The following is a 26,832-nucleotide window of genomic DNA, read 5'->3' on the forward strand; positions in this document are numbered from 1 at the left end:
ATTAGCACTCTACCTATGAAAAGTTATCTCGTTTTTATGATTCCTCTGTGTACATCTGTATGCTGCACAAGCTGGCATGTTTGAAAATATAAGTGAGATTAAATAAAAATGTTACCAACAATAAAGAACGAAATAAAAATGTTACCAACAATAAAGAACGACAACGTAGATGCACCAGCTCATAGGTTTGCTTGCTTTGTTTTGAGTATACGGGGATGACGGCTGCGCAGGGAAGGGAAAACTCAGACCGACTTAATTGGTTTCAGCGTGTTGACGTCACTTCATCTCCTGTCTATTAAACCTCCTTGATTTAACCTCCTTAGTTGCGCTCTTCTCTGACGCAACTAAACTTCCTGTTTCCTTTGGCAATATGTAACGAAGTTGTGTGATGTATGTGTAGTGTATGTATCATTATCATAGGGGACGGGACGGGACACCGAAGAAGGAAAGCTGAGGGATTCTTAGTGGGCGATCTCAGGTATGAGTTTGATCGGGGGGAGGTGCTGTATCGCGGACAAGAAGGAAAGTGGAAGATAGATAAGAGGGAGAGATAGCAGATCATGCAGAGGGGAGGCTGAAACCCGAATGCGGGTGAGGAGGCCGTTCTTCCGATCCCTGAATTCGTGTGACGAGGGATGCTCGGCGTGTGATAGTGTGAGTACAGTCGACTTAGTGTATCTTTGCGGCACTTCGGTCGCTTAACTACAGGAGGGGCCCAATGCGGTGCATACGCAATTTAGCATGTTTAAATAGGGAAGAAGGTAAAACCCAGGTCCTTAGAATAACATTTTAAAAACGGATCACTTTTGTTTCGAGTGCAGCAGCCCTTCAAAGAAGGGAGGGAGCCTTCCTGCTCCAGCACTCATTTGCACTGTTGTCCCCCTGGATTCAGCACTTATTTCCCCCAGAAGAACTGCTTCCCCCTGGATTTAGCACTTTTTCCCCCCAGAAGGTTCCGATCCCCCTGGATCCAGCATTGTTTTCTCTCAGAATGGCTGCATTCCCCTGGATCCAGCACTTCTCCCCCCCCCCCCTCAGAAGGGCTGCATTCCCCAGGATCCAGCACTCCTCTCCCCCCCCCCCCCAAAGGGCTGAATCTACTTGGATCCAGAACATTTTTCTTCCAAAAGTGCTGCAGCTCAGCCTCCCCCCTCCCCGATCCAGCAATCCTTACCCCCCAAAAGGGCTGCACCCACCTGGATCCAGCACTAATAATTATCTTTAGAGGGGCTGCATCCTTCTGGATCTAGCACCAATTTGCTTTAGAAGGGTGCATCCTCCTGGGCACTAATTCTGTTTAGAAGGGCTGCAGCCACATGCACCCAGCACTCATGCCCCCCAAAAGGGCAAATTCCCCCAGGGGTGGCTGCATTCACTTGGATCCAGCATTGTTTTATCTAAGGGGAGTTTGCCCTTCTGGGGAATGAGTGCTGGATCCATGTGTTTGCAGCCCTTCTAAAAAGAATCAGTGCACAAGAGGGTGCACCCTTCTAAAGAATTTGGTACTGGATCCAGGAAGTCAGCAGCTCTTCTAAAGATGATTACTAATTGCTGCAGCCATACTGACCAAAAACAGTACTGGCTTCAGGTTGGCTGAAGCCCTACTGAGAAAAAAACAGTGCTGGACCCAGGTAGGGCAGCCCTTCTAGGATGGAATGAGTGCTGGATTCAGAGGGATAGAGCCCTTTGAACTTGGTGGAACTATCCCTTCTGAGAGAAAACAGTGCTAGATCTAGTTTATGATTCAGCCCTTCAGAGAGAAGACCGTGTCGGATGCTTCCCTCCTAGAGAAAACTGCGCTGGTTTCAGCTACATGCTTCATTTTTGGGAGTAAATGAGTGCTGGATCCAGGGGCATGCATTCCTTCTGAGAGAAAACAGTGCTGGATCCACGGAGATATAGAGCCCTTCTGAGGCGAAAAGAGTGCAGGATCTAGGTGAATGCAGCCCCACAGAGAAAACAGTTCCTGATCCAAGTAGATGCAAAAATGTTGGAGATGAATGAGTGCTGGATCCAGGTAGATGCTGCAGTTTTGGAAATGAATGAGTGCTGGATCCAGGTAGATGCTGCAGTTTTGGAAATGAATGAGTGCTGGATCCAAGTGGATGCAGCAGTTTTGGAAATGAATGAGTGCTGGATCCAAGTGGATGCAGCAGTTTTGGAGATGAATGAGTGCTGGATCCAGGTAGATGCTGCAGTTTTGGAAATGAATGAGTGCTGGATCCAGGGGGATGGGGCCCTCTGGCGGCGGGGGGGGGGGGGGGGGGGGGAATGAGTACTGGACCCAGGGGGATGCGGCCCTTCTGAGAGAAGACAATGCTGGTCCAAGATGGTTCTAGTCCTTTGCAGAAGAATGTTTGCTGGATACAGCACATTAGAGGGTTATGAAAATGAGTGTTGGAGCAGGAAGGCTCTCTCCCTTCTTTGGAGAAGAACTGCTGCACTGTAAACAAACTAATGATCCATTTTTAAGGTGGTACTTAGAAGATCTGGGTTTTACTCACATCCCTTAAATATTTTGTAGCTCACTGTCTATTTTTTTCTAATAAAAGTTATCATTTCAAACAATATGTCCTTGTTTTTTTTTCTACTACTACTAATCATTTCTATAGTGCTACTAGAAGTATGCAGCACTGTACACAAATGCAGGTACTTTCTCCTGTCCCTAAAGGACGCACAATCTTAAGTTTTTGTACCCAGGGCAATGGAGGGTTAAGTGACTTTCCCAAGGTCACAAGGAGCTGCAGTGGTAATCAAACCAACATAGCCAGGCTCAAAGCCCACTGCACTAACCCTTAGGCCACTCCTCCACTGACTCTGATTTTTGGGTGTCGTATTACTCTGGTAATGACCTACGTGCATTAAATGCCACTTGGTATGTGTCCATTACACGCACCCGAAAATAAAAAATATTTTTCAGGTGTGCATATTGGATGCGTGCCAAAAATAAAATTACCGTGGGTAGTTGGGCAGTAACTCCCATTTAGTTGTGCGTAGTAGACGCTTACGTGGCTTGGTAAAATGGCCCCATAGACTACACTACTTTAGGATGTAAGTTTAAAACCAAGGACTGGTGAAAAGTCTCCCTTCTGCAATCAGTAACTTGGCAGCTCTGTCAGTTGGGGGTGCTCAGCATTCACTGGCACCCACAGAACTGAGTTCTGTGCTGAGGCCTGCTGTACTCTACTGCTGCCACCATTTGAACAGTTCACTGAGACATACCTGAATGCTCAGTAGGGCAGGCTGCTTCTGGTTTGTGGGTGTATAAAGGCTGGACGATAAAAACTATTATGATGGTATTGAACTATATAGGGTATTTAATTGCTTGAAGAATTTGGGAAGCACAAATGTGTTGCTTGATGTATACCAGTACAGTAACACCATAATGCTGATTCCTCAATGTTTTTACCTTTATAGGTCTAAACCTTACAGGATTAGAATTCACTACGACATATGCTCTGAGAGCTTCTTACCAGGACAGCTGGTGTTACTGCACATTCATCATCACTTTCTGCTCAGGAGCAGTGTGGTTACTACACAAGCTGGACTGCCAGTAAGTTAGTGCTGCCCAAGATGTTGGCAGATGGCACTTATGAACCTGGCTTCGTGGGGATCCGTTTCTGCCAGGAATGGTGAGTTAATCCAAAAACTACAGCCGGCTACTACAGTACATACTTCAAACCAGCACTTGGTAGAGGTGGATAATTTAATTCAATAATTTATATTCTGCATTTTACAATTCAGTAGAGCAAAGTGGATTACAGCATAAATTATTTTATTTATTTGGGATTTTGCTCATAGCTTTTTCAGTAGTAGTTCAAGGTGAGTTACATTCAGGTACACTGGGTATTTTCCCTGTCGGGCTCATAATCTTAAGTTTGTACCTGAGGCAATGGAGGATTAAGTGGCTTGCCCAGGATCACAAGGAGCAGCAGTGGGATTTGAACCAGCCACCTCAGCATGATAATGCAGGTGCTCTAACCACTGGGCCACTCCTCCATGTTTTACAATAACAATACAGTCAACACTTGGGGCTCTGGGCAGTATCCCAGTAATGGACCTCAATACTTCAATTTACATACATCAGTTTTGTAATCTTGACCCATTGTTGTTCCATTTGTACCCTTGGAGGTGAGGAATTCAACCCCACCCCCAGTGTATCACTGGACCACCTTCCTGAATCAGAGCCAGTATTTATCTCCTCAACAGTCCTCACTCATCAGAGCCTTCACTTTGACCTTATCGAGTCCTCTCTGGCATTAATCACTTCATCAGCTGCCTCACAACACAAAGCCTCATTTCCCACCATAGTTCATTGTAGCCTTCAATCACAGCATCTGACCTCCCAAAAAAGCTGTTATTCCTTCTCCCTACCACTTGCCTCCTGATTCTATTAAGTGCCTCGTCACCCACTCTCCTCTGCCACAATCATTATTCATCTCACCACCCAAGCTGTTTAACATGAGAATCATATTTTTCTTTGAATATACTTTTATACTGTTTTATATTACTAATAAATTGGTTATGTTTGAATTTATTGTGCTGTTCTATTTATGTATTGTGCTGCTTTGATCATTTTACTGTAGTTACGCTGTTACTATAATGTAAAATGCCGGTCGTGTTACACCTGTTTTACACTGTTTTGGGTGAATCTTGTCATAAAGGTGGTTAATAAATCAGAATAAATAATAGCATGGCAGTATATTTGTAATTAAGGCTTCCAATTTTAAGTTATTACCAAAATACCCCCAAAATATTCCTAGTCTTAGGAGCTTTCATGATGAGATCTGCTGCTCATTTGCCCAAATGGAGATGGAATGTAGTGGCTGAATGATGTAATCAGAGTGTACTAGCTGGGAGCTGAAACCACACCAGTCAGAAGAGAAGCAGAGCTGGATGAAAATAGCAGTAGCAGGGAAGTTTAAGCCCACTGGCAACCTGTGGGGAGCAGAATAGAGGCTCTAATCTGAGTTTTCATGTTTAAAACCAGTAGTCGAGCTGCCTTCTCGGGGGCTGATCATGCTTTTAACATTCCAGTGCCAGGTTGTAGGGAAAGATGCAGCAACAAAGGTGCCTTGACTGATAGGTTTAAATTAGAAAATCGAGACGGTAGCTGGTGGGAAGGGGAAAGAAAAATTGCCCACTGTTCCAAGATAAGCTGTGGTTAGGCTCCTGCTGTTGAACTTCCTGCCTCTTTCTTGCAGCTTAACATCTGCTGGAAACATCTTTTCAACTGCTGGTCACTCTGTAGGTACAGAGCTTTCTGTGGTTCAGTCATCATCTGTCCAGTACAATAAAAACAGAAAAGCTGATTAAACTGCAAGTTTCCAAGTTTATTATTCATTTAATATACTGCCTCTCAGCAATGCCATCTAGGTGGCTTATAAACAAAATACATACAGAGTGCTTTCTAATCCAAAACCCAGCAAGGAAGCCATAGAAAACTAGGAGAGACTTGTACTGTGGGAGATAGAAGGTGTAGTTGAGCGACAGGTAATGGAGTGAAAAGTCAGCAAAGATGCTGCCAGGTATGCTGTTGGTGTTTGCAGAACCATTTGGTGAACAGATTTCAGGGAATTAGGAGGGTCTTGTAGCATCACTGTGTATGTATCTTGTATGATTTAGTGCTTTTTGATTATAATATGGAGTTCTTTTTTTATTATTTCTGGTTTTTAATTTTGTAACCACTGTGATTTGTGCAAACCAGGCGCTATTTTATAGTTTAATAATCACAAACATTAAGATGGTTAGTGTCTGGCAGGGCTTCCCCAGCCAGTCAAGGTTTCAGGGTATCCACGATGAATATACATGAGATAGATATGTATACCAAGGAGGCAGTGTATGTAAATCAATGAATGAATATTCATTGTGGATATCCTGAAAACCTGACTGGCTGAGGTTCCCTCAAGACAGGTTTGGGAATCACTAGTGTTGGGGAATAAGGAACCATTGTGAACAAGAGCCATCATGTGGTTGCTGGGAGTTGGCCTGTGACAAAGGCAGTGATTGAAGTTGCTGTTAACTAACAGAGAACAGAAGAAAGTAGCAGAGTAGAAGCCGCTAGTCTCAAGGAAAACAGTGGCAAAAGCTTGTATGTGTGAGGTACAGAAACGAGATTAACAAGTAGGAAAGCATGCAGAGCATAGATCATGGAATATTTTCCAGTAGCTATGTTGTCTCTGTGTGTGTCATTGACATTTAGAGAGGAGAGGTGCTTGATTGGTGTCATACCCAAACATTGTGTTTGGGTTTGGAAAGAATAGCAACATTAAATCAACTGTGATAATGAAACAGATGTGTATGACATGGTTTCAAAAGATGGATTTTACAGCCCAACTACGGGATGCCACTGTTCTATAGCCAAGGCTGGATTAATACTATATTGGGCCCTAGGCAAGCATACATTTGCAGGACCCATTTCTTTCCTTTCTCAAGACCTCCCTCAGCCCCATTCACTCTTTCCATGGCCCCTTTCCCTGTTGGATCTTTTTTTCTTGGCTTCTTCACATACTTCAGCTCTTCCATAAGTACCATAGTGCAAATCACAGGACCTAGTTCTGGGTGTGGCAGCTGCAAGTAGTGAGTGAGCATAGGGGACTGTGCAAGCATATGCTTTGAATGGCCTAGTGGTTAGTAGGGGTGTGTAGCCAGAACATTTTTGTTTTGTGATGTTTCCCTCATTTCTGGGAATGTTTGTTTTGTTCATGGTTTTGTTCGGAGCCACTGCAGATACAGTCGAGCAACGGAAGTGGTATCTGCAGATTCTCTGATACCACTTCTGTCGCTCAGCTAAACTCCTGTCTTTCTCAAGTTTCTCCATGGCTTAAATCCAATCTCCTGTTTCTCAACTCTTCAAAGTGTGCATCTGTACTTTCCTCTTATTCTGCTGAAGTTCATGTCCCTTCGCATTCAATGAATAGTTCTCCTCTCCTCTTTAAGGACTCGATTAAAATTCTTGGGGTGATCTTTGATTCAGTACAAATTAATGCCTTTCTTCATTCCTCCTTTTTTTGCTTTCCAACACGTACGTTTTGCTTGCTCCTTCCCACTGCTTCACTCCATTCCCTTATCTTGACTCTTGTCATTTCATACGTTGATTATTGTAATTCTCTTTATGCTGATCTTCCAGTACATTCACTCAAACTTCTGCAGCTTGTTCAATCCACCACAGTCAAACTACTCTATAATGCCCATAGATTTGATAATGTGACACATCTACTCAGCTCAGAATACTGGCTTCCTTTATATGCTCAAATACAGTTCCAAATTCTTGCACTTGCCTTTAAGAGGCAGATGCAGCAACCAAACGTAAAAAAATCTAAATCGTTAAAGTCCCTAACGATTTTAAAATAACGAAAAATGCACCAAAAAAAAAAGTCACACATGCTGAGATCGGTATTGAAACGTACAATGTATCAAAGAATCACAATACACATCGTTAATCGGCCCCCAAATCATGCGCAGAGCAGCCAAGCGTTATGTTAGCTGCTCTGCGCATGCCACAAACAGTCAAAACACAGTCAAATCACAAGCACATGGCTCCCAAATCAAAACAAAAATAAAAAAAAAAAGGGTCGGGAGGGGGCAAGGGCGCTCATCAGGAGCGTCCTGTACGGACGGCCTTGCCCGCTCCCCACTTTCCGCCGCTCCCCCCCCCCCCCCCCCGAAAAAGCAAAATTCTAGCAGCCCCTGCCCCCCTCCCTTCCTCACTACTCTGTCTCACCTCAGCTCCGCCTCCCGACATCCTCCGCCCTGTGCCCCGCCCCCTGTTGGGGTCGTCGCCGCCATTCCCCTCCTCCATCGGGCCCCCCTCCCTCTTACCGGGCCCGTGCAGCGCCTCTCTCCTCTGTCTGAAGGCGCTGCACGGGCAAGAAGAAAGCTGATGCCTGCCTTCGCCCAGCTTCGGTCGCGCGTCTCTCTCCTCCTGGGCCCGCCCCTGTCTGACGTCGGTAACCTACGTAGGTTACTGACGTCAGACAGGGGCGGGCGCAGCAGGAGAGAGACGCGCGACCGAAGCTGGGCGAAGGCAGGCATCAGCTTTCTTCTTGCCCGTGCAGCGCCTTCGGACAGAGGAGAGAGGCGCTGCACGGGCCCGGTAAGAGGGAGGGGGGCCCGATGGAGGCGGGGAATGGCGGCGACGACCCCAACAGGGGGCGGGGCACAGGGCGGGGGATGTCGGGAGGCGGAGCGGAGGTGAGACAGAGTAGTGAGGAAGGGAGGGGGGCAGGGGCTGCTAGAATTTTGCTTTTTCGGGGTGGGGGGAACGGCGGAAAGTGGGGAGCAGCGGGGGGGGGGGGGGCAAGGCCGTCCGTACAGGACGCTCCTGATGAGCGCCCTTGCCCCCTCCCGATCCTTTTTTATTTTTATTTTTTTATGTGTTTTCTGACGTCCTTTGGACCAATCACAGCGCTTTTAGCTCTGCTAATGCGCTGGGATTGGCTCAAAGTTTGTTTATTTTTTCACTTAATGATTTTTCCTGGCACAGAGCTGTCCTAACGAGAGGTCCAGACCTCTCGTTAGATTTCCTGCCTTTTTCCTGCGTAAAGGCAATCGGAAAAGGTTAGTGCATGTCGTTTCAATGGGGTTTTCACACTAATTGCTCATCTCCATTCCGTTTTCGTTAGCTGCTGGCTTCCTCGGTAAAAGCCCTTTGATGCATGCAACGGATCAAATTTTCCTCGTTGGAGAGTCATTAAAGGCTCATTTAGCTTTAGTGCATCTGCCTCTAAGTCCAGACTTTTCTCTGTTCCTTCATCTACTATAATAAAACTCACCCTCAACATTCTGAAGACAACATTCTGAAGTCACTCAGTCACTCCCTGAAGGGTTCGTCAGTTCATGGTGGTGAAGCCACAACTCTGACCATGTCTCTCTGCCCCGCCCTCGCTTGACAGACCAATCAGAAAAAACACCCTCAACGTTCTGAAACACAAAGGACCATCACAAAACCGTTCCCAGGCAACGCTAGGCAACGTAACATGGACCTATCAGAAGAAACTACGTGGCAATAAGGGAGGAGCATTCATCAGCAGAACGGCTCATTATCTGTGCAGCACCACCGCTTGAACGAGAGAAGAATATTCCTGCTGTGGGTATGTGCAAAAATAGACTGGGGGGGGGGGAGAAATTTTTAAATGCCTAATGCCGGTACTGAAGAGTGCTGGAGGGCCTATAGCACAGCCTATATTTGGGTTCGCTTGACGTGGAGTCGGTGGAGCCGGAGAACAGCGTGCCCCACAATACAACAGAAACACACCCTCAAAGCCACACACCAATCCATCCCACTTTGCCAGCACAGCACATCCCCCAACCCCCCAAGCAAAAAACAAAAAAAAAGACACACATCAACAACCTGCACACACACACCCCACCCTCACACTCACACACACACACACACACAGAAAAAAAAAGCCACATGCTAACGCCCGTTTCATTGGTTTTGGAAACGGGCCTTTTTTAATAGTATCTCCATAAACGTCTTATTCCCTACACTCCATTACACTTCCTTCGTTCCGCAGACCACAACCTTCTGACCCTTCCTACTTCTTCACAGATCTGCAGGACCACCATCCATGACTCAGCCTTCCGCTATCTTGGCCCCAAATTGTGGAACAATCTCCCACTCACCGTAAGAAATCAGTCCTCTTTCCCTGCCTTCAAGCAAGCCCTGAAAATCTATCTACTATGGCTTTCCCTCCCCCTACCTGAGATCTTCACTAGCCTTTTATTCTTTCTTCCTGATCTCCTGATCATTCCTCCCTCTTACTCTCATCTTTTGCTTTTAATTTGAATTCTGTATTTTATTTTATATTGCTGCATTGTAAACTGCTTAATGCTTATTTTAGGCCATAGCGGTGTATGAAATATGCTGAAATAAATAAAATCTGTTCTACTTCTTGCATAATGCTTTGACGTCACAGTACTGGTTGGACCAGGCTACCATCAGAGGTGTTGCACTGTTCTGGCTGACCTGGTTTTGCCAAACAAACTAGGAAGCAAGGCAGTTTTTCTGATGTATTTTATGCTGACTCATGGAGTGAAGTTTCTCAGTGCTGATGCTTTTTTATTATCCATATTTATGATCATTTTGTTGGCTTTATAAGAACCCCTGAAGAAGGCTTGGGGGTCAAAACGCAACCCGTGTTGGGTTCAGTTTGTCAACATAAATGTTTTTTTTTTAATCATCTTGAAAATTGTGGTTGGCTTCTTCCACTCTTGTGGACTGACCTGGTTTTGTAACATTGAGCAACCCTGGCATATTTCTTGGACTGTCTAGTCCGTCTATATCTTGCTTTATCTAAACCCACTTGTGTGCCTGACTCACTCCTGCTTGGTAGTGGAAAAAGCATTGTGTCTCACCTGTACCAAAATGTTTTTCATAGCGTGGTTGAACAGGCACACAATCTCTCCCACCTCCCAGAGAGTTGCATGCCTTCTTGTGCTGTGGAACTAACTCGGATGACTGCTGTTCACAGGAAGGGTTGCGCACGCTCAGCACTTTACACTAGGAAGAGCTGTTCTGTCCCAATGGCATCACCCACTTTTGTGCCTGCTCAGTCCTGCTGTCTGTGGAAAATGTATTGTTTCTCACCTGTATTAACTTCTGTTCTGTTCTTTCCTTTTCAAGCAATAACATGTTGTACCCCAAAGAAGATAAAGAAAACAGAATCCTGCTGTATGCTGTAAGTTCTGCTTTGGAAATAAGGCTGCTTTGGCCTGGTTATTCTGCACAACATTTCCCCTGGGGCTGGGAGCCCCCTAAATCTCTGGCTAAAATGGAAGAAATCTTAAACATACCTTCAGCCATAACAATTTAGAGGGTAATTTTTTAATAGTGCATTTTAGGTTGTAGAGGGCATTTAGATGCATCTGTTGCATTTAGGCCTATATAAAATTTACTCCCCTAAAGCTTCCACTCAGTCACACCTTGTTTGAGTCAGGCATAATTTTTCTGTTTACATTTGTGCAGATAAACATATGTCTTTAAAATATATACATGTCTGGCAAATTTCACTCCAGTTCCACCCAATATCTGCTCCTGATAATGCCTGTACATGTACTTTATTAAAAGATGTGCCGTGCAAAGATGCGCCCCATACTTAGGGCAATTGTGTAAAGCCTATTTCTGCAAAGCAGGCTTATAAAAACTATTCCGTAAGACACCAGGATTTAGACCTGCTGTTTTGGATGGCCCAGGTTTCAGGCTTCACTTCACCACTTGCTGCTGAATATGAGTGCTAGGTGGAAAATGTTGCCCGGTTTCAAACAAGTCTAAAGCCCTCTTTCTTGCCTTATTTCATCCACACATTGAGACTTCTGTCCTACATGTGGAATGGGAGTATTTGTGAGAATGAAATCTAGAATTTCCAAGGAGGAAAAACATACTTTTCAAACCTCCCCTATTGCACCTTCCTGTGTTGCTGGAACCCATGTTTACCATGATAGCTGGCTTCTATGCTATATGTGGGTACAAATGACATAGGACCCCGTTTACTAAGCAGTGTTATAGGCGCATTAACATTTTTAATGCACGTTAACCATGTATGTGCCTACAATATCCCTAAGTGTAGGCACGCTAAAAACACTAACACACCTTAGTAAATAGGGCTCATAGGAAGATATATTGCATATCATGTAAATGAGATGTGCTTCTTTCTTTCTCTGCTTCCTTTGTAGCTGACTCTTGAGAGTCCAAGTATAATCTGTCAATAAAACCATCTTTTGGATTTTCCTCATTCTGGTTTTCTCTTCATTGCCAACATCTGCTATATTAATACAAATTTTGGCAGGTGGCCATTTTTCCCAGCCTTTCTACTTGACTGTGCCACTGCACTGGCATAGCTGAGGACATTTTCTAGCTATCAGCAAAACCATTGTACCCTTATAGAGCAGATTATGCCCTCTCCTTTTGTGCTTTCCTGGGCACTGAAGCCATGCTATCCTACTGCCCATCTTAGAAGCCATTTCAACTTTGATTATACCTGAGAATACAGAGAAACTCTGCCACTGCTGAATGTTGGTGATAGAAACTTAGGAAAATAGAAAATGAAGGCAGATAAAGACCATATGGTCTATCCACTCTGCTCATCCATGTCATCTACTATCCGTTTCTCTTTTGTAGAGATTCTGTGTACTTGTCCCAAGCTTTCTTGAATTCATATACAGTTTTTGTCTTCACAAATTTACTACCCTTTCCGTGAAGAAGTATTTTCTTAGATTTCTGAGTCTCTTTTATCTCCTTTCACCTTCACCCTATGCCTCTTCATTCCAGAGCTTCCTTTCAGTTGTGTACATTTATGCTGCAGAGGTATTTAAACATATCTATCATATCTCCCTCCCCTGCCTTTCTTCCAGGGTATAGATATTGAGATCTTTGTCTGTCCCCACATGTTTTATGATGATGATCATTTTAGTAGCTGGACTGACTCCATCCTGTTTATATCTTTTTGAAGGTGCGGTCTCCAGAATTGTATTCTAAATGAAGACTCGCCAGAGTTTTATACAGAGGCATCATCACCTCCTGTTTCATACTGGCCATTCCTCTCCCTATGCACCCCAAGCATCCTTCCAGCTTTCCTCATGTCCTTTTCTACCTGTTTGGCCACCTTAAGATCATCACGTATGATCACACACAAGTACCCCTCCTCCTCCTCCTGTGTGCACTAAAGTTCTTCACCTCCTAAACTGTACCATACCCTCAGGTTGTTGCAACCCTGCATTTTTTTAGCATTAAACCATAGCTGCCAAATTCCAGACCATTCTTCAAGCTTTGCTAGGTCCTTCCTCATGTTATCTCACCATCAGGGGTGTCTACCGTATTGTAGATTTTGGTGTCATCCACAAAGAGGCAAACCTTACCAGATAGTCCTTCAGGAATATCACATACAAAAATGTTAAACAGAACCGGCCCAAGAACCAAACCTTGTGGCACACCACTGGTAACATCTCTTTCCTCAGAGTGAGCTACCCTCTGTCGCTTTCTACTCAACCAGTTCCTAACCTAGTCAGTCACTTTAGGGCCCATACCGAGGGCACTCATTAGTCCTCTATGGGGAACCATTTCAAATGCTTTGCTAAAATCTAAGTACACCACATCTAGCGCTGTCCCTCGATTCAGCTCTCTGGTCATCCAATCAAAGAAATTAGTCAGGTTTGTCTGATCTTGCCTGTCTAAGAACATGCAATATGCTTTATTGAGGACTAATCCAAGTATTGATAACCAACTAAACAAAAAGCAACCAAAATGACCCAAAAAGAAATCTCTCTTTGGAATTCTGCATTATCAGAAAAAATATATAGGTGAGATCTGATGTATATTATAAAATGTATAAAGATATAATGTAAAACAGAGGAACCTCAGTATCAAACTGGGCCACTAGTCAATTCCTGTGGCTTACAAGGGCATCTATGTAAATGATTGAACGCATTTTTGGAAGTGTTCTCATTTCCTGCCCAGAATGCCATCATCGGTTCCTCTTTAGTGAATAGAAAGGAGCAGTGGTCAAATTGTGAAACAAGTCTGTTCTCTGGTTCAACAGGCATGTGAAGCACAAGATAAGGAAACAATGAGAAATGACCACTTATTGCGTGCTTCACATTCCCGACGCAGAAGACAAAACAGGATCCTCATTGAACCAGAGGCATCTAACGTTTTTCGTCATTGTTAAGTCTTATGGATTTTGGAAAAGTGCACAAGGTAACCAGTCATTTCTCATTGTTGTTCCATTATTAGATATGAAGAATTGAAATGTGAAAATGATTGTTTCATATTGAGCTGGTTCCAGCATTATCAAGGTAGTGATCATAATTTTTATGAAGTTTAGAAGGAGAACTAACAGATTTGTTTCACAGTTTGCACTATTGCACGTTTCTGTTCACTAAAGTGGAACCGAGCAGGAAACGATTGACTGCCTGTTTGGCAACACATGTATACCATTGTAAGCCACAGGCATTGGTTAGTGACCCAGTTTGATAGAAGTGAGATCTGATATGATATGTTCTAATTTTGTGAGAACCCAGAATTTCAAAGAGATTTCTTTTAGGTCATAAGCCATATTGAGTCAGACCAAGGTTCATTGATCCCAGCATTCTTATCTTGACACATCTGTACCTTTGCTTTATGCAAGTCTGCTTTTTCATCTTCAGTTTTTTGGCTTTCTGCAATTCTAGATAGATTAGCACATATGCTTCCATATATATGTTATCACCCTGTCAGTCCCCTACATCTGCATTAACTGTTGTTCTCTATAGCTGGTCAGCTTTCACTGTTTGCCTGTGCTTTAGTGGGAAGAAGTTGGATCTGAATGATGGCTTTGAAATGAATGTGCTCCTTCATGATTTAATATTCTCTCTCCCAGTGCCGTAACTGTGACTATCAACAGGAAGCTGACAACAGTTGTATCTACGTCAATAAGATCACGCACGAAGTTGAGTAAGTGGAGCATTTTTAAAGTTTTTATTTTAGGGAGTCCTGAATGGTACTGCTCATACTTACAATTTATTGGATTTGCTAAACCCCTCTAGCTGCCAGAGCAGAGCAGTGTACTTAACTAAAACGTAAAGAAAAAGAAAAGGAACTCCAGATGTTGACATACAATCACACAGAAGAAAATCAGGGAGAGCCCAGTCAAATAGAAAAGAAATGCATTCACATGAAGGAAAGCTTAAGGCACACCATCTAAAACAAGGGTTGGCTCCCAGATTTCGTTGTTATGTAAGGCGAGAGCTGTAGGTAAACGGGTCATTATGAGTGTTTGGGTAGGGGAGTTGGCCCCATCCTTTTGGGCTTGGAGAAATCGTTTACATTATATGATGTTATTGGAAAAGAGGTATGCAAGATATTCTTCGAAACGCTGGAAGGTCTTTTTAGCAGTTTGGGAGGTGTATATTGGATCTCTTCCGCATAGGGCTAGGAGTTCGATTTTGAACACCCCTTGACAGGACCATTCTGTTGCTAGCTAGCCAGGTGAACTGCTGGAATGCCCCAAGGTCATTTTGCTTGGATAGGCTGAAATTGTGGCGCGCACACCTTGCCCTGGGAGATAGCTCAGGGTGTTCTTTTTGGTCCACCCCCCCCCCCCATTTTTTTTTTTGTTGCTGTGCTACAGGGTTGGGGTTTGAGGTGAATATAGAGAACAGATGTTGGCTTATTCTCAGGGTTGTTATGAAGTTGCCACTGATACTGAGTTGGTGGGATGTTTTATGGCATAATCACCACATTTGGAATGGAGGGAGGGGAGGGGGGAAGTTCAATCAGTTAAAATTTGATGGCATCATGTAATATACAGGAGCACTCAAGGTGTTATTTTTTGGACTATTTTCTGCATTGCCAAATGGTTGTATAATTTCTTTGTGTTGCTTTGTCATCAATAAAAATTGTTAAAACATAAAACAAGGGTTGGTTCGTCTAACCAACTGGTATCGGCTTTGGTAAATTAAAGAGTAGCAAATTGCCTGGACAGGATGGTGTATATCCTAGAGTACTGATAAAACTGAAAAATGAATTTGCAGAGCTATTGTTAGTAATAAGTAATTTATCTTTAAAAATAAGCACGGTACCAGAAAGTCAGAGTAGCCAGTGTAATATCAATTTTTAAAAAGGGTTCCAGAGGTGATCTGGGAAGTTACAGACTGGTGAGCCTGACCTCGGTGCTGGACAAAATGGTAGAGACTATTATAAAGCACAAAATTACTGAACATGGATTAATAAGTCAACATGGATTTAGTCAAGAGAAATCTTGCCTTACCAATCTACTATGTTTCTTTAAAGGGGTCAAGAAACGTGGCTAAAGGTGAGCCAGTCATTATTGTTTATCTAGATTTTCAAAAGGCATTTGACAAAGTACCTCATGGAGAGGAAATTAGAAAGTCATGGGATAGGAGGTAGTATTCTATTGTGGATTAAGAACTGGTTAAAAGATAGAAAACAGAGAGTAGGATTTAATGGTCAGTATTTTCAATGGATAAGGATAGATAGTGGGTTCCACAGGAGTCTGTGCTGGGGCGGCTGCTTTTTAACATATTTATAAATGTCCTAGAGATGGGAATGACAAGTGAGGTAATTAAATTTGCCAGTGATACAAAGTTATTCAAAGTTGTTATATCTCCTTAAGAATTTTCTGGTACAGTGCAGAATTTGTGGTTTCTTCAATAATGGCAGGTTTTCCAGGTCCTGAGGCAACCAAGCATCCCCACACCATCACCACCATGTTTGGCTGTTGGTATGACGTTCTTATTGTGGAATACTGTGTTTGCTTTTCACCAGATAATGAATTCCACTTTTGACTCATTTATCCATAGAACATTCTCTGAAAAGATTTGGGGGTCATCCAGATGTGTTTTTGCAAATGTGAGAGAAGCATTGATGTTATTCTTGGACAGCAGCAGTTTCTACCTTGCTTCTCTCCCATGAATCCAGATTTTCTTATTGTGGAGTCATGAACACTGACCTTATCTGAGGCTGCAGTTTTTTGGATGTTCTTGTTTTCTGAATCTAAATCTCACTACATATTGAACCAGTAGGGCAGGCTTCAATCAAGCTTGACTGTTCAATCAGCTGAATCTAATTATCAATTAAATTTGATCGATTAAAGGCCAGTTACTTTCTCACATAGGTGATATGGGTGTTGGATAACTTTGTTCAGTTTCTACATTATGTCATTTATTGATGTGATTAGTCTGCTTCCCTTTGTCTAATACATGTTTAAAAATCAAACTATTCAGTGTGACATATATGCAATCATAAGGGAAATCAGGAAGGGGGTAAAATCATCTTCAGATCACTGTAGCTTATGTCATGTGTCATAAAGTCATGTGGATTGCAATTTTCTTATATTCAAGCTGGCCTTACAGAATTTAAAGGGGGTTTGGACAGATTCCTGAGGGAAAAGTCCATTGAACATTATCAATTTTTTTTTTTTTTTTTTTTTGGGGGGGGGGGGGGTTGCCGGGTTCTTGAAGCCTGGATTGGCCGCTGTCGGAGACAGGATGCTGGGCTTGATGGACCCTTGGTCTTTTCCCAGTGTGGCGGTACTTATGTACTTATTCCTCACCTTAGATTTATTCTATTGTAGTGAGTTGACCCAGATCATTGCTGATGTCTCCCAGGATCCAACGCTGCCTCGAACAGAAGACCATCCCTGTCAGAAGTGAGTGTCCATTTCCATATGTGCCTATTCTTTGGGGAAAAGTCCCCTTTTTTTGGCCAGTCAGTCAAACCAGATATTAAGAGACATTTTCACCTCATCTACTCCAGGAAGCCAGATGATGTAGAGGCTTATTTTCAAAGCTCATAAACTTACAAAGTTCCATTGGTTACTATGAGGCGTGTTTTTAAAGCACTTAGAGGCATATTTTCAAAGCACTTAGCCTTCCAAAGTTCCATAGGTTTCTATGGAACTTTGGAAGGCTAAGTGCTTTGAAAATATGCCTCTTAGACTTCCAAAGTTACATAGGTGCTTATTTTCAAAGCACTTAAACTTACAAAGTTCCATAGTAACCTATGGAATTTTGTAAGTCTAAGTGCTTTGAAAATACGCCTCTGTGTATCTCTGTGAATCTGTGTGCTGTGAAAATTAAATAAATTGAGTAATTTAAATGCAGAAATGTACTTCTTTCCTGGAAAAGCCATACACAGTGGTTTACAATATGATAACTTTATATAAAAGTCAAAACAATATAAGATCCTTCCCCTTTCCTTCTGGAGTATTTACGTTAGCATGTTATTGGAGTGAGCTGATGTTTTCTGATGTAAGCATATAAAGCACCGTCACTGTGATAGATTTTGGGTATGCTTGAGACAAATATGAGAAAATGATTGAGAAGTCAGGTGGAAGATATGGGTGAGGGGCTTGGCATTGTATTGCATTTTGGAGTTTTATATGCATTGGTAACTGGATGGTTTATTTTGGTCTTTATTTGCTAACATTGTGTTTCTGCTGTCTGCGTTTGTCTGATGTGGTATGGGGGTCTCTGTTTTCCTTGTTGCAGGTGTGGACACAAAGAGGCTGTCTTCTTCCAGTCTCACAGTGCTAGAGCTGAGGTAAGAAACCTTCCAAGCTCATATTGTCTCTTACTGAAATGAGACCATGTGAATGCCCCTCACAATCTCTTGCCTACTGTTGTAATAGTCTCACACAGTTTAGTAGGGTTGATTTGGAAATGTATTGTTCGTCTTGTGGTCATGTTAATATAAGATCATTCTATTTGCAGTGTATCATTGGTTTGTCATCAGGCAGAATAATATTTTTGTGGGTTATTTGGCAGGGGTTTATATCTTTTCGGACTTTTTCACTCCTGGATAGGTTGGTGGTTCTTTGCTGTGTGAGACCAACTAGCGAAGAATTTGAGTAATTCAAGCATGAGGTAGTACAAACAAGGATTGCTGTAGTTAGGTCCTTCACAAATTCCTTCATCATGCTACTTAAGGGATTGTTGTTAGACAAGACTCTGTAATCACCCCCGACACATTGTTGGAGCTGCATGAAGAGGACAGACTAGCAGGCGCTCAGGGGGACACTATGAGTACCTGATTCCCATGTCTGGAGCTGCTGGCATATGTCTGGCTTTCCAGCTTAGCATGAGAACTCTGAGGTTTCCAGGCTGAAAGCAGGAATCACCACATTCAGCTGCAGCTGGGTAGCTATAGCTACTGACTGCTGAGATGCCAGGGCTCGGAGCATGTCAGTGGCAAAGATGTTTGCATACACTTTTATTATGAGTTTTAGTGACTACATCTCCCTGTCCTCGACGCCAGAGAGCTATTTGACAACCATATAGTGGTTATTTTTTTTATAATTCCTATACTGGAGGATTTTTGTGAAATTGATGTGTGTCTTACAAAGTCAACTTGACCTCCTGGTTCAGCAGTTGTAGGTAAAACATGGCCACATCGGGCATATTTTTATCAATAAACCTTGGAACATCAGAGCTATCTTATTTTCACAGAAAAACTTGACCATAAAATCTTTTGCCTTTTTGTTATATTTAACTATTGCTGGCACTAGTCCTGCAGTGCCTTTTGCATTTTCTATGGATTTTTTCCCCTCGTTAAATCTTTGGGCTAAAAATATGCCACTTTCAAAAATGTAAAAGCAAACTGGTTTGTAAATTCATTTACTTTGCTCTGATTATGCCTGAGAATTAGCAGCCTTGGGTTCCTTTTACTAAAGCTTAACGTGCACTAATGGAATTAGTGCATGCTAAATGCTGGGAAGCCCATGGGTATAAAATAGACTTCTTAGCATTTAGTGCATGCTAATTCCATTAGTGCACACTAAGCTTTCGTAAAAGGGCATCTTAATTTGCCAGAAACTGATATTTCTGTTGCTATATTATGTACTTGTGTCTCTTTTGTAGGATGCCATGAGGTTATATTACGTGTGCACAGCGCCTCACTGTGGAAATCGCTGGACTGAGTGAATCCTTCCTTACGCTACTCCCTGCAGATGTGCTTAAAAGGAATATTTTAGCGAGGGCTTTCAGTAAAATATTGCTATTTTGGTCTGAAAGTGTTAATTCTTTAAGGGGTCCTTTTACTAAGACACTAATTAATGTGCACTAAATGCTATTCAGCCCATAGGAATATAATGGGCTGCATGGAATTTAGCGCACGCTAATTGTTAGCGCAACTTTGTAAAAAGACCCCTAAGTCCTTAAAAATTCCTGTTTTATTCTACCAGTTAAAAGGTTTTTCTCCATTTTTATCTGATTTGTTATTAAGTTAATAAAAGTATTTTTTTGAATTAAAATAATGGTTTTGTCATTTTTTTTGCTTTTTCACATTGGAATTAGGGTAATTTTCAAAACTGTGCAAGCAGACATGAAGTTCATAGATAATCTTTACGCATGCCTTATGCACCATTTCATAAGAATATAAGAATAGCCATACTGAATCAGACCTATGGTCCATCTAGCTCAATATCCAGTTTCCAACAGTGGCCAAGCCAGGTCGCAAAAACCTGGAAGAATCCCAATTAGTAGCAAAATTCCGTGCTACTGATCCCAGGGCAAGCAGTGGCTTCCCCCACATCTATCTCAATAGCAAACTATGGACTTTTCCTCCAGGAAAGTTTCCAAACCTTTTTTAAACCCAGATATGCTAACCGCTGTAACACATCCTCTGTCAACAAGTTTGAGTTCCAGAGCTTAACTATTCGTCAAGTGAAAAATATTTCCTTCTATTCGTTTTAAAAGTGTTCGAACGTCCCCTAGTCTTTGTACTTCTTGAAAGAGTAAAAAAATCAATTTACTTTTCTACACCACTCAGGATTTTGTAGACCTCAGTCATAGCCCCACTCAGCTGTCTCTTTTCCAAACTAAAGAATCCTAACCCCTTTAGCTTTTTCTCATATGAGAGGAATTCCATCCCCTTTGTCACTTTGCTCACCCTTCTTTGAACCTTTTCTAATTCCGCGATATCTTTTTGAGATATGGTGGCCAGAATTTGAATGTAGTACTCAAGGTGAGGTTGCACCGTACAGCGATACAGAGGCATTATAATATTTATCATCTTATTTTCCATCCCTTTTCATAATAATTCCTAGCAACCTGTTTGCTTTTTTGGCCGTTGCCGTACACTGGGCAGAAGATATCAGTGTATTGTCTACAGTGACTCCTTTATCTTGGGTTCTGACTCCTAAGGTGGACCCTAGCATCAAGTAACTATGGTTCAGAATATAATCCCAATGTGCATCACTTTGCATTTGGCCACATTAAATTTCATCTTCCATTTGGATGTCTAGTCTTCCAATTTCCTAAGGTCTTCCTACAATTTTTCACATGTCCATATATGTTTTTAACAGCATTAGTTTTGTGTCATCTGCAAATGTAATCACCTCACTTGTTTTGATCTCCAGATAATTTATAAATATGTTCTATAGCACCAGTCCCAGTACAGATCCCTGCGGCACTCCACCCTTCTCCACTGAGAAAAATGGCCATTTAACACTACCCTCTGTTTTCTATTCATTAACCATTCCTAATCCACAACAGAACATTGCCTCCTATCCCATGCCACTGAAACAGTACCCAAAGAGGTTAACATTTATTCCTTTACATTACACATCTCTGCCTAACCCTGCCCTGGGAACACCATCATGAAAATGCTAAGTGGGCAAGTTTCAAAAAATCCCTCTTGCCTTGGTAAATGGCTATTTGCTTTTGAAAATTGCCTTTTAGAAAAGGGAATCAACTATAGGTATAGTAATTTAAAAAAAGGGATGTAAATTCAAGAGATTTATTTATTTAGACATTTGTACAGTTTATTTAGACATGATTTGGTTTCAGTGTTGCTTGCAGTAAAATCAGAGGAGATAATTCTTGACAATGAAAAGTAGAATACCTAGGACATTAAGGATCTGGCTATTGAACCAGACAGTAGATATGAAGTGAGGTTACAGTGGGGTAAAGAAGTGTAAAGTAACTAACATAAGTGATACATTGATTTGAGACTAGTTACAGGGAGCGAAGTTGAAAAGATTTCCTGAAAAAGGCGGCTTTCAAGTGTTACAAAATTGAGTATAATTACTCATAGCTCTTAGTTCTTTTATTAGAGAGTTCCAGTTTTTTGTGCTTAAAAAGAAGAAGCCAGAAGAGTACACTGATTTGTATCTTAATCCTAAGCAGGTAGAGAAGTGAAGGATAAGGTTTCTACATGCTCCATTGATAGCATTACGCAGTGGGAGATTAGGTTGGTCATGTATTCAGGAGCAAGACCAAAGGTAATCCTGTGGAGAAGTGTGCAGATCTTGAAAAGAATTCTGGCTCTGATTGGAAGCCAGTGAAGTTTTAGAAGTAATGGGTTAGCGTTGTCTTATCGGAACTTCCTGTAAATCGGTCTGACTTTTGTGTTTGGAGCAGTCTGTAGTCTAGTCAGTAGTTGTTCCCTGCAACCAGCATACACTCTTGCAGTAGTCAACGTGTGCTAAAGACCATCGTTTAGACTTATCATGCAGAAGATCTCTCTGGGAAAATAGTCTCTTTATTCTCCTGAGCTTGCACATAGTTTGGAACATTTTCGATGTGGTGGTTGAGACCTGTTGTTCAAATGGTAGTTTATGGTCCAGAGTGACTCCTAGTAGTTTCAGATTTTCAACTATTAGGTGAGTGACCCAATCTATGTCGATGCTTGTGAAGGAGTCATTGCAGTGGGGAGATCTTAGCACCAGGAATTGTGTTATTTTTTTTGATGTTTCAGTTTGAATGTGTTGACCCATGATTCAAGGATGTTTATACCAGATTTAATTCTGTCCATGATGTCGTCTAGTTGTCGAATGGTATGTAAATTGACATGTTTTCTGTGTAGAGGAAAGGATTGAAGCAGTTTTTTGCCAGAGATCATGCTAGTGGTATCATGATGATGTTAAACAAGGTGGGAGAAATGAGTGAACCTTGGGGAACTCCACATTCTACTTTCTGTATAGGAGATATGGTTTCACCCATCTTTACTTGATAGGTTCTGGACGTCAGAAAACCATCAAACAACCACAGTACTAAGCTATCAATTCTGATTTTGTCCAGCAACCTTAGAAGAATCGAGTGATCGACCATGTCAAAAGCACTTGACATGTCGAACTGTAGGAGGAGAATTTTCCTACCTTTGCTGATCTCATTCCTGAGTTTTGCTATAAGGGTGATTAGCACTGTTTCAGTGCTAAACAGAGGATGGAAACCAGATTGGGAATCATGCAATATGGAGTGTTTGTTTAAATATTCCATTAACTGGAAGGTGGTGAATGGTTCATAAAGTGGTCTGTGGTGGGCCCCAGGGGTCATCTTGTTGCCTGTTTTATTCAATCTGTTCTTTGCACCTTTAGTTCGACTGATTCAGGCATGTTCGATTTAAGTCTGTGTTTATGCTGACAACTAGTTAGTCCTTCCATTATCTTTGTCACGAGGGGTAGGGAAGCCACAGTTCTGTAGTTTGCGGTTTCATTTCTATCTTTTTTTTTTTCTCGTTCTTAATAATCGGTATTAGACTAAGGTTGCCTTTTTCTATTGTAATCAGGCCTTTGGATAGCATAAGAGACAGATAAGAAATTAGCTGTTCAGTGAAGTGTGCAGGGGCTACTTGCATGGGGTAGTTTGGGCAGCTTTCTAACCAGCAGGATGCTTTGGAAAAGTTTTGCACTAGCTGCTTTACTGTTTCAGTGGTTGGTGGGGTGAAAGATGACCAAGTTCTTTTAGCAATTATTTGTGTTCTTTTAGCAATTATTTGTGTGAGCTTTCCAGTTTATCAACAAATGTGTCCAAGTTGCAGATTACGTTCTGGAGTTCCTTACATAGGCCGGTGACCTTGTTTTTGATGTGTATGGCCAAGACGTCGATTGTAGGGGTGTTTTCATTAAGTGCTGTTGTACTGCTCTAATTTTACAGCCTGCCTAATCAATCACTGACACAGACTGCTCAATAATTACTGTGGATTCTTTTGGATTCATATTAGGTAAATGAGACTTTTATTAGATGTTCACTTCAAACGGAGAGTGCATAAGTCATTATTGTCTGATACACAATGATTAAGCTACTGTATATAGTTGAAGAGAAACAATAATACCTATCTAAAGTTGAAAAGAAACAATCATTACATCACTGGTCATCCATTACTACAAGCAAAGCCAGGAGTCTCTTGACCAGGACAAGAAGCAATAATAAACTATACATCATAATATACATACATCACTGGTCATGTATCACTACATCCAGGCAGCATTATTGATGTCAATTTATAAATATGATTGGGCACCTCAAGAAACCCATGGGGAATCCAAAATGTTACTATCATTAATCAGTTTTCATGGGATAACTCATTTAAAAGTTTGGGAGTTATAGCGGACAACTCTCTTTCTATGAAAATCAACCAGATCATCAAAATCTTTTTATTTAAAAAAAAAAAAAAGCTCAGGACAATCAGTAAATTCTTTTATACAATTGCTTTCCAGCTTTTAGTGCAAACATTGATACTTTTGAGAATTGATTATTATAATCTTGCTATTATAGACTGTACTAAAATATCTATCAGCTTCAGATAGTTCAAAATACAGCAATTCGATCGATGTGTTCTTTTTGTAAATTTGATTCCATAACTCCTTTTTTTCCTCAAGTTACATTGGTTGCCTATTGAAGGTCGACTATATTTTAAGTCGGGTATGATGATTTTTAAAATTCTCCATGGAGTGGTTCCACTATATATGAATGTATGGTTACATTCTTTCTTGAGTCAAAATCTTTATAATTTATTACAATATCCAACAAAGGGATTACATCGGTAAAAATATTACAATCTTTATTGCCGTATCATGCTGCAAATCTATGGAATTTGTTACCATTATCTATTAGATCTATCAGGGGTCCTTTACTAAGGGTACTGCGGTAGCAATGGGGGCCATTTTTCCCACATGCCAGGGCCATTTTTTCCACAACCGGTGAAAACCACCCCAAAATGGCTACACGGTGAGATAACTCTTACCACGTGGCCATGCAGTGGGGAGCCCTTATCGTCACTCATTGAGGTGGTGATACGGGCTCCCGCGCTAACCCGGTGGTAACTGGACAGCATGTGGTGATGCCCGATTACCGCCAGGTTTTCGCCATGCAAGCCATTTCTGGGGGTTTTCTTTTTCCCTCAGAAATGGTGTGTACTCAGGGCAGAACTACTGCCAGCGGTAGTCCCAGAAGAGTGAGTGATAAGCCCAAATTGGACTTACTGCCGCTGTGGAAAAGTGTCCCTAAGTGATATATTTACATTTTAGGAAAGCATTAAAGACTTTCCTGTGCCAAAATTTTTTATATTGAAGTACCAGCTTGTATTTAGTTTTTATGATATAATTTGAGGAATTTGTATTTTAAGTCTTGAAATTTATGGTTCAGTTTTTTATACTCAGTTATCCTCATTGAACTATGATGGTATTTTGTGGAATATAAGCTTTGCGTAATGTAAAGTATGGCAATGCCATAACTGTCTCATTTATAAATGTGACAGTAGCAACAGCCATCTATATAAATGTTGACCATATTATTACTGATTCTATTTTGAAAGAGTGAGATAAGCAAAGTTTAGTGAGGCTGAGATTTATTGATGACATGTTTAAAATAACTAAGGCCATGCAGAAGATTACCTAGTTCAATTCCCAGGTTAGAATTTCTGCTCTCTAGGTTAACAGGGCTGAAGATACTGTAAAAGCAGCATTTGCAGCTTTCCTGATAGATGGAGGTAAGGGGGACAGCAGAACACTAATGATTGTGTTGGAATGATACCTAGATGGTGTTAATCAAGGTCTATGGCTGAAGAAAGCTAGGTTATGCTCTCCCTACTGGATGGTCACTGCAATGACCCAACTGAGTATTTGGGGTGGAAAGGGGAGAATATAAAATAGTGGAAAATGTTCTTGGATAGTGTGAGTGAAGGTCCATGTAGCTATATCCCAGTCTGGTTCTGAATGAGCTGGAGAGAAAAGGAGCAGGAGGAAAACATTGGCCAACAAATGCTGTTAGTGATGTCATTCACCACCAGTTAGTGAAATCATTACTTTTTCTGTTCAGGGATGGAACTTGGGCTACTTATCAGGTATAGAAATCGATGTAATCTTTGCTGCTTATTAGAGAGATACTGTTACAAGGTTCTCTTGCAAGTCCCTAAAATATATCTCTGTATTGCTGTCTTCAGGGCTCGCTTAACTTCCTTGTTTCTTAAGCTGTATATTATAGGGTTGAGTACTGGAATCACAATACAATATATGGTGGAAATCACGCTGTCTGCCTTGTGTGTCGAACTGGATGTTGGCCTCAGATACATGAACACTAGAGCTCCATAGTAAAGAATGACAACTGTTATATGAGAAGCACAGGTGGAGAAGGTCTTGCGTTTGGCCTCTTTTGAAGGAATCCTCAGGATGGCAATAGTGATGTAGATGTAAGAAATAAGAATGAGCAACAAGCAGCAAACCCCAAAGAAAGAAGCAGAAGCAGAGGTTAATATTTTATTCAAATAGGCGTCGGTGCAGGAGAGTTTGAGCAAAGGTTGGATCTCACAGTACAAACGATCCACGCCATTGGGTCCACAGAAAGGTAACAACGTCATGGGGAAAGTCTGTACTATGCCGTTCACAAAGCCAATGATCCAACATCCAGCCGCCAAACTCAGGCAAACCCATTTGCTCATAATAATTGTGTAGCGCAAGGGGAAGCATATTGCAACATAACGGTCATAAGCCATCACGGTTAGGATGTTGCATTCTGTAGTTGCACACATCGTGAAAATGTAAGCTTGAGCAAAACATGCAGATGAAGAAATAGAGTTTGTCTTCCTCAGGAGATTTGAAAGTATGTTGGGGACAGTGACAGTCGTGTAGCACATTTCCAAGACAGAGAGATTGCCAAGAAAGAAGTACATTGGGGTTTTGAGGCGAGAGTCTATTCCAATTGCAGTTATGATAAGAATATTACCTAACAAGGTCATCAGATAAATCATTAGAAACAGTGCAAACAATTCAGTCTGCAGCTGTGGATAGTGGGAGAGACCTAAGAGTAAGAATTCGGTGACCCTGCTATCATTAGACATTGTTTTATATTCACTCTTCTTAGGGGCCAATAGTGGCATCGGAAACTGAAAAGAAAAAGAAAAGGAATGTTAGAATAAAGAACTAGGAAAGTGTTCTTAAATCACTGCAAATAAAAAAAAAAAGAAAAGAAGTCAAAGTGGAATATTTGTGGAACGATGATATTTTTGCCATTCACATTTTTTTCTTAGGACTGTTTTAAAATCCATTTCAGACTGGTCTTGACTCCACAATGGCACTGATTCATCAAAACTCTTATTGCCATATTAGTTTCACTTGA

At 41.7% G+C, this 26,832-nt stretch overlaps 2 protein-coding genes across 5 annotated transcripts; one reads left to right on the forward strand and one right to left on the reverse strand.

Moving 5' to 3' along the window:
* The first annotated feature begins 335 nt into the window (after window positions 1–335).
* Window positions 336–19,742, forward strand: POLR2I (RNA polymerase II subunit I). Of its 4 annotated transcripts, none has more exons than XM_030207601.1 (7): window positions 336–390; window positions 3,418–3,632; window positions 10,628–10,682; window positions 14,358–14,431; window positions 17,073–17,147; window positions 17,989–18,040; window positions 19,357–19,742. In XM_030207601.1, exons 2-7 carry the CDS (start codon window positions 3,574–3,576, stop codon window positions 19,417–19,419), a joined length of 378 nt encoding a protein of 125 aa, XP_030063461.1. In that variant the 5' UTR covers window positions 336–390; window positions 3,418–3,573; the 3' UTR covers window positions 19,420–19,742. The 4 variants fall into 4 exon arrangements, with proteins under 4 accessions (XP_030063461.1, XP_030063463.1, XP_030063460.1 ...); XM_030207603.1 differs by having other exon boundaries at window positions 379–401; XM_030207600.1 differs by having other exon boundaries at window positions 384–478.
* Window positions 19,743–25,606: 5,864 nt separating this feature from the next.
* LOC115472452 (olfactory receptor 1020-like) lies at window positions 25,607–26,554 on the reverse strand. The gene has a single exon (XM_030206741.1). The coding sequence runs from the start codon at window positions 26,552–26,554 to the stop codon at window positions 25,607–25,609; it is 948 nt and encodes a 315-aa protein (XP_030062601.1).
* Between the last annotated feature and the right edge of the window lie 278 nt (window positions 26,555–26,832).

The sequence above is a fragment of the Microcaecilia unicolor genome, chromosome 6 (genome assembly GCF_901765095.1).
Source record: "Microcaecilia unicolor chromosome 6, aMicUni1.1, whole genome shotgun sequence".
Lineage (NCBI taxonomy): Eukaryota > Metazoa > Chordata > Amphibia > Gymnophiona > Siphonopidae > Microcaecilia > Microcaecilia unicolor.

Bases quoted from the DNA above. Each gene is read 5' to 3' on its own strand.
- POLR2I (XM_030207601.1), top strand. From the start codon at position 3,574: ATGTTGGCAGATGGCACTTATGAACCTGGCTTCGTGGGGATCCGTTTC. The intron at 10,683-14,357 runs GTAAGTTCTGCT...TCTCTCTCCCAG, and splicing joins ACAGAATCCTGCTGTATGCT to TGCCGTAACTGTGACTATCA. The intron at 14,432-17,072 runs GTAAGTGGAGCA...ATTCTATTGTAG, and splicing joins AAGATCACGCACGAAGTTGA to TGAGTTGACCCAGATCATTG.
- LOC115472452 (XM_030206741.1), bottom strand. From the start codon at position 26,554: ATGTCTAATGATAGCAGGGTCACCGAATTCTTACTCTTAGGTCTCTCC.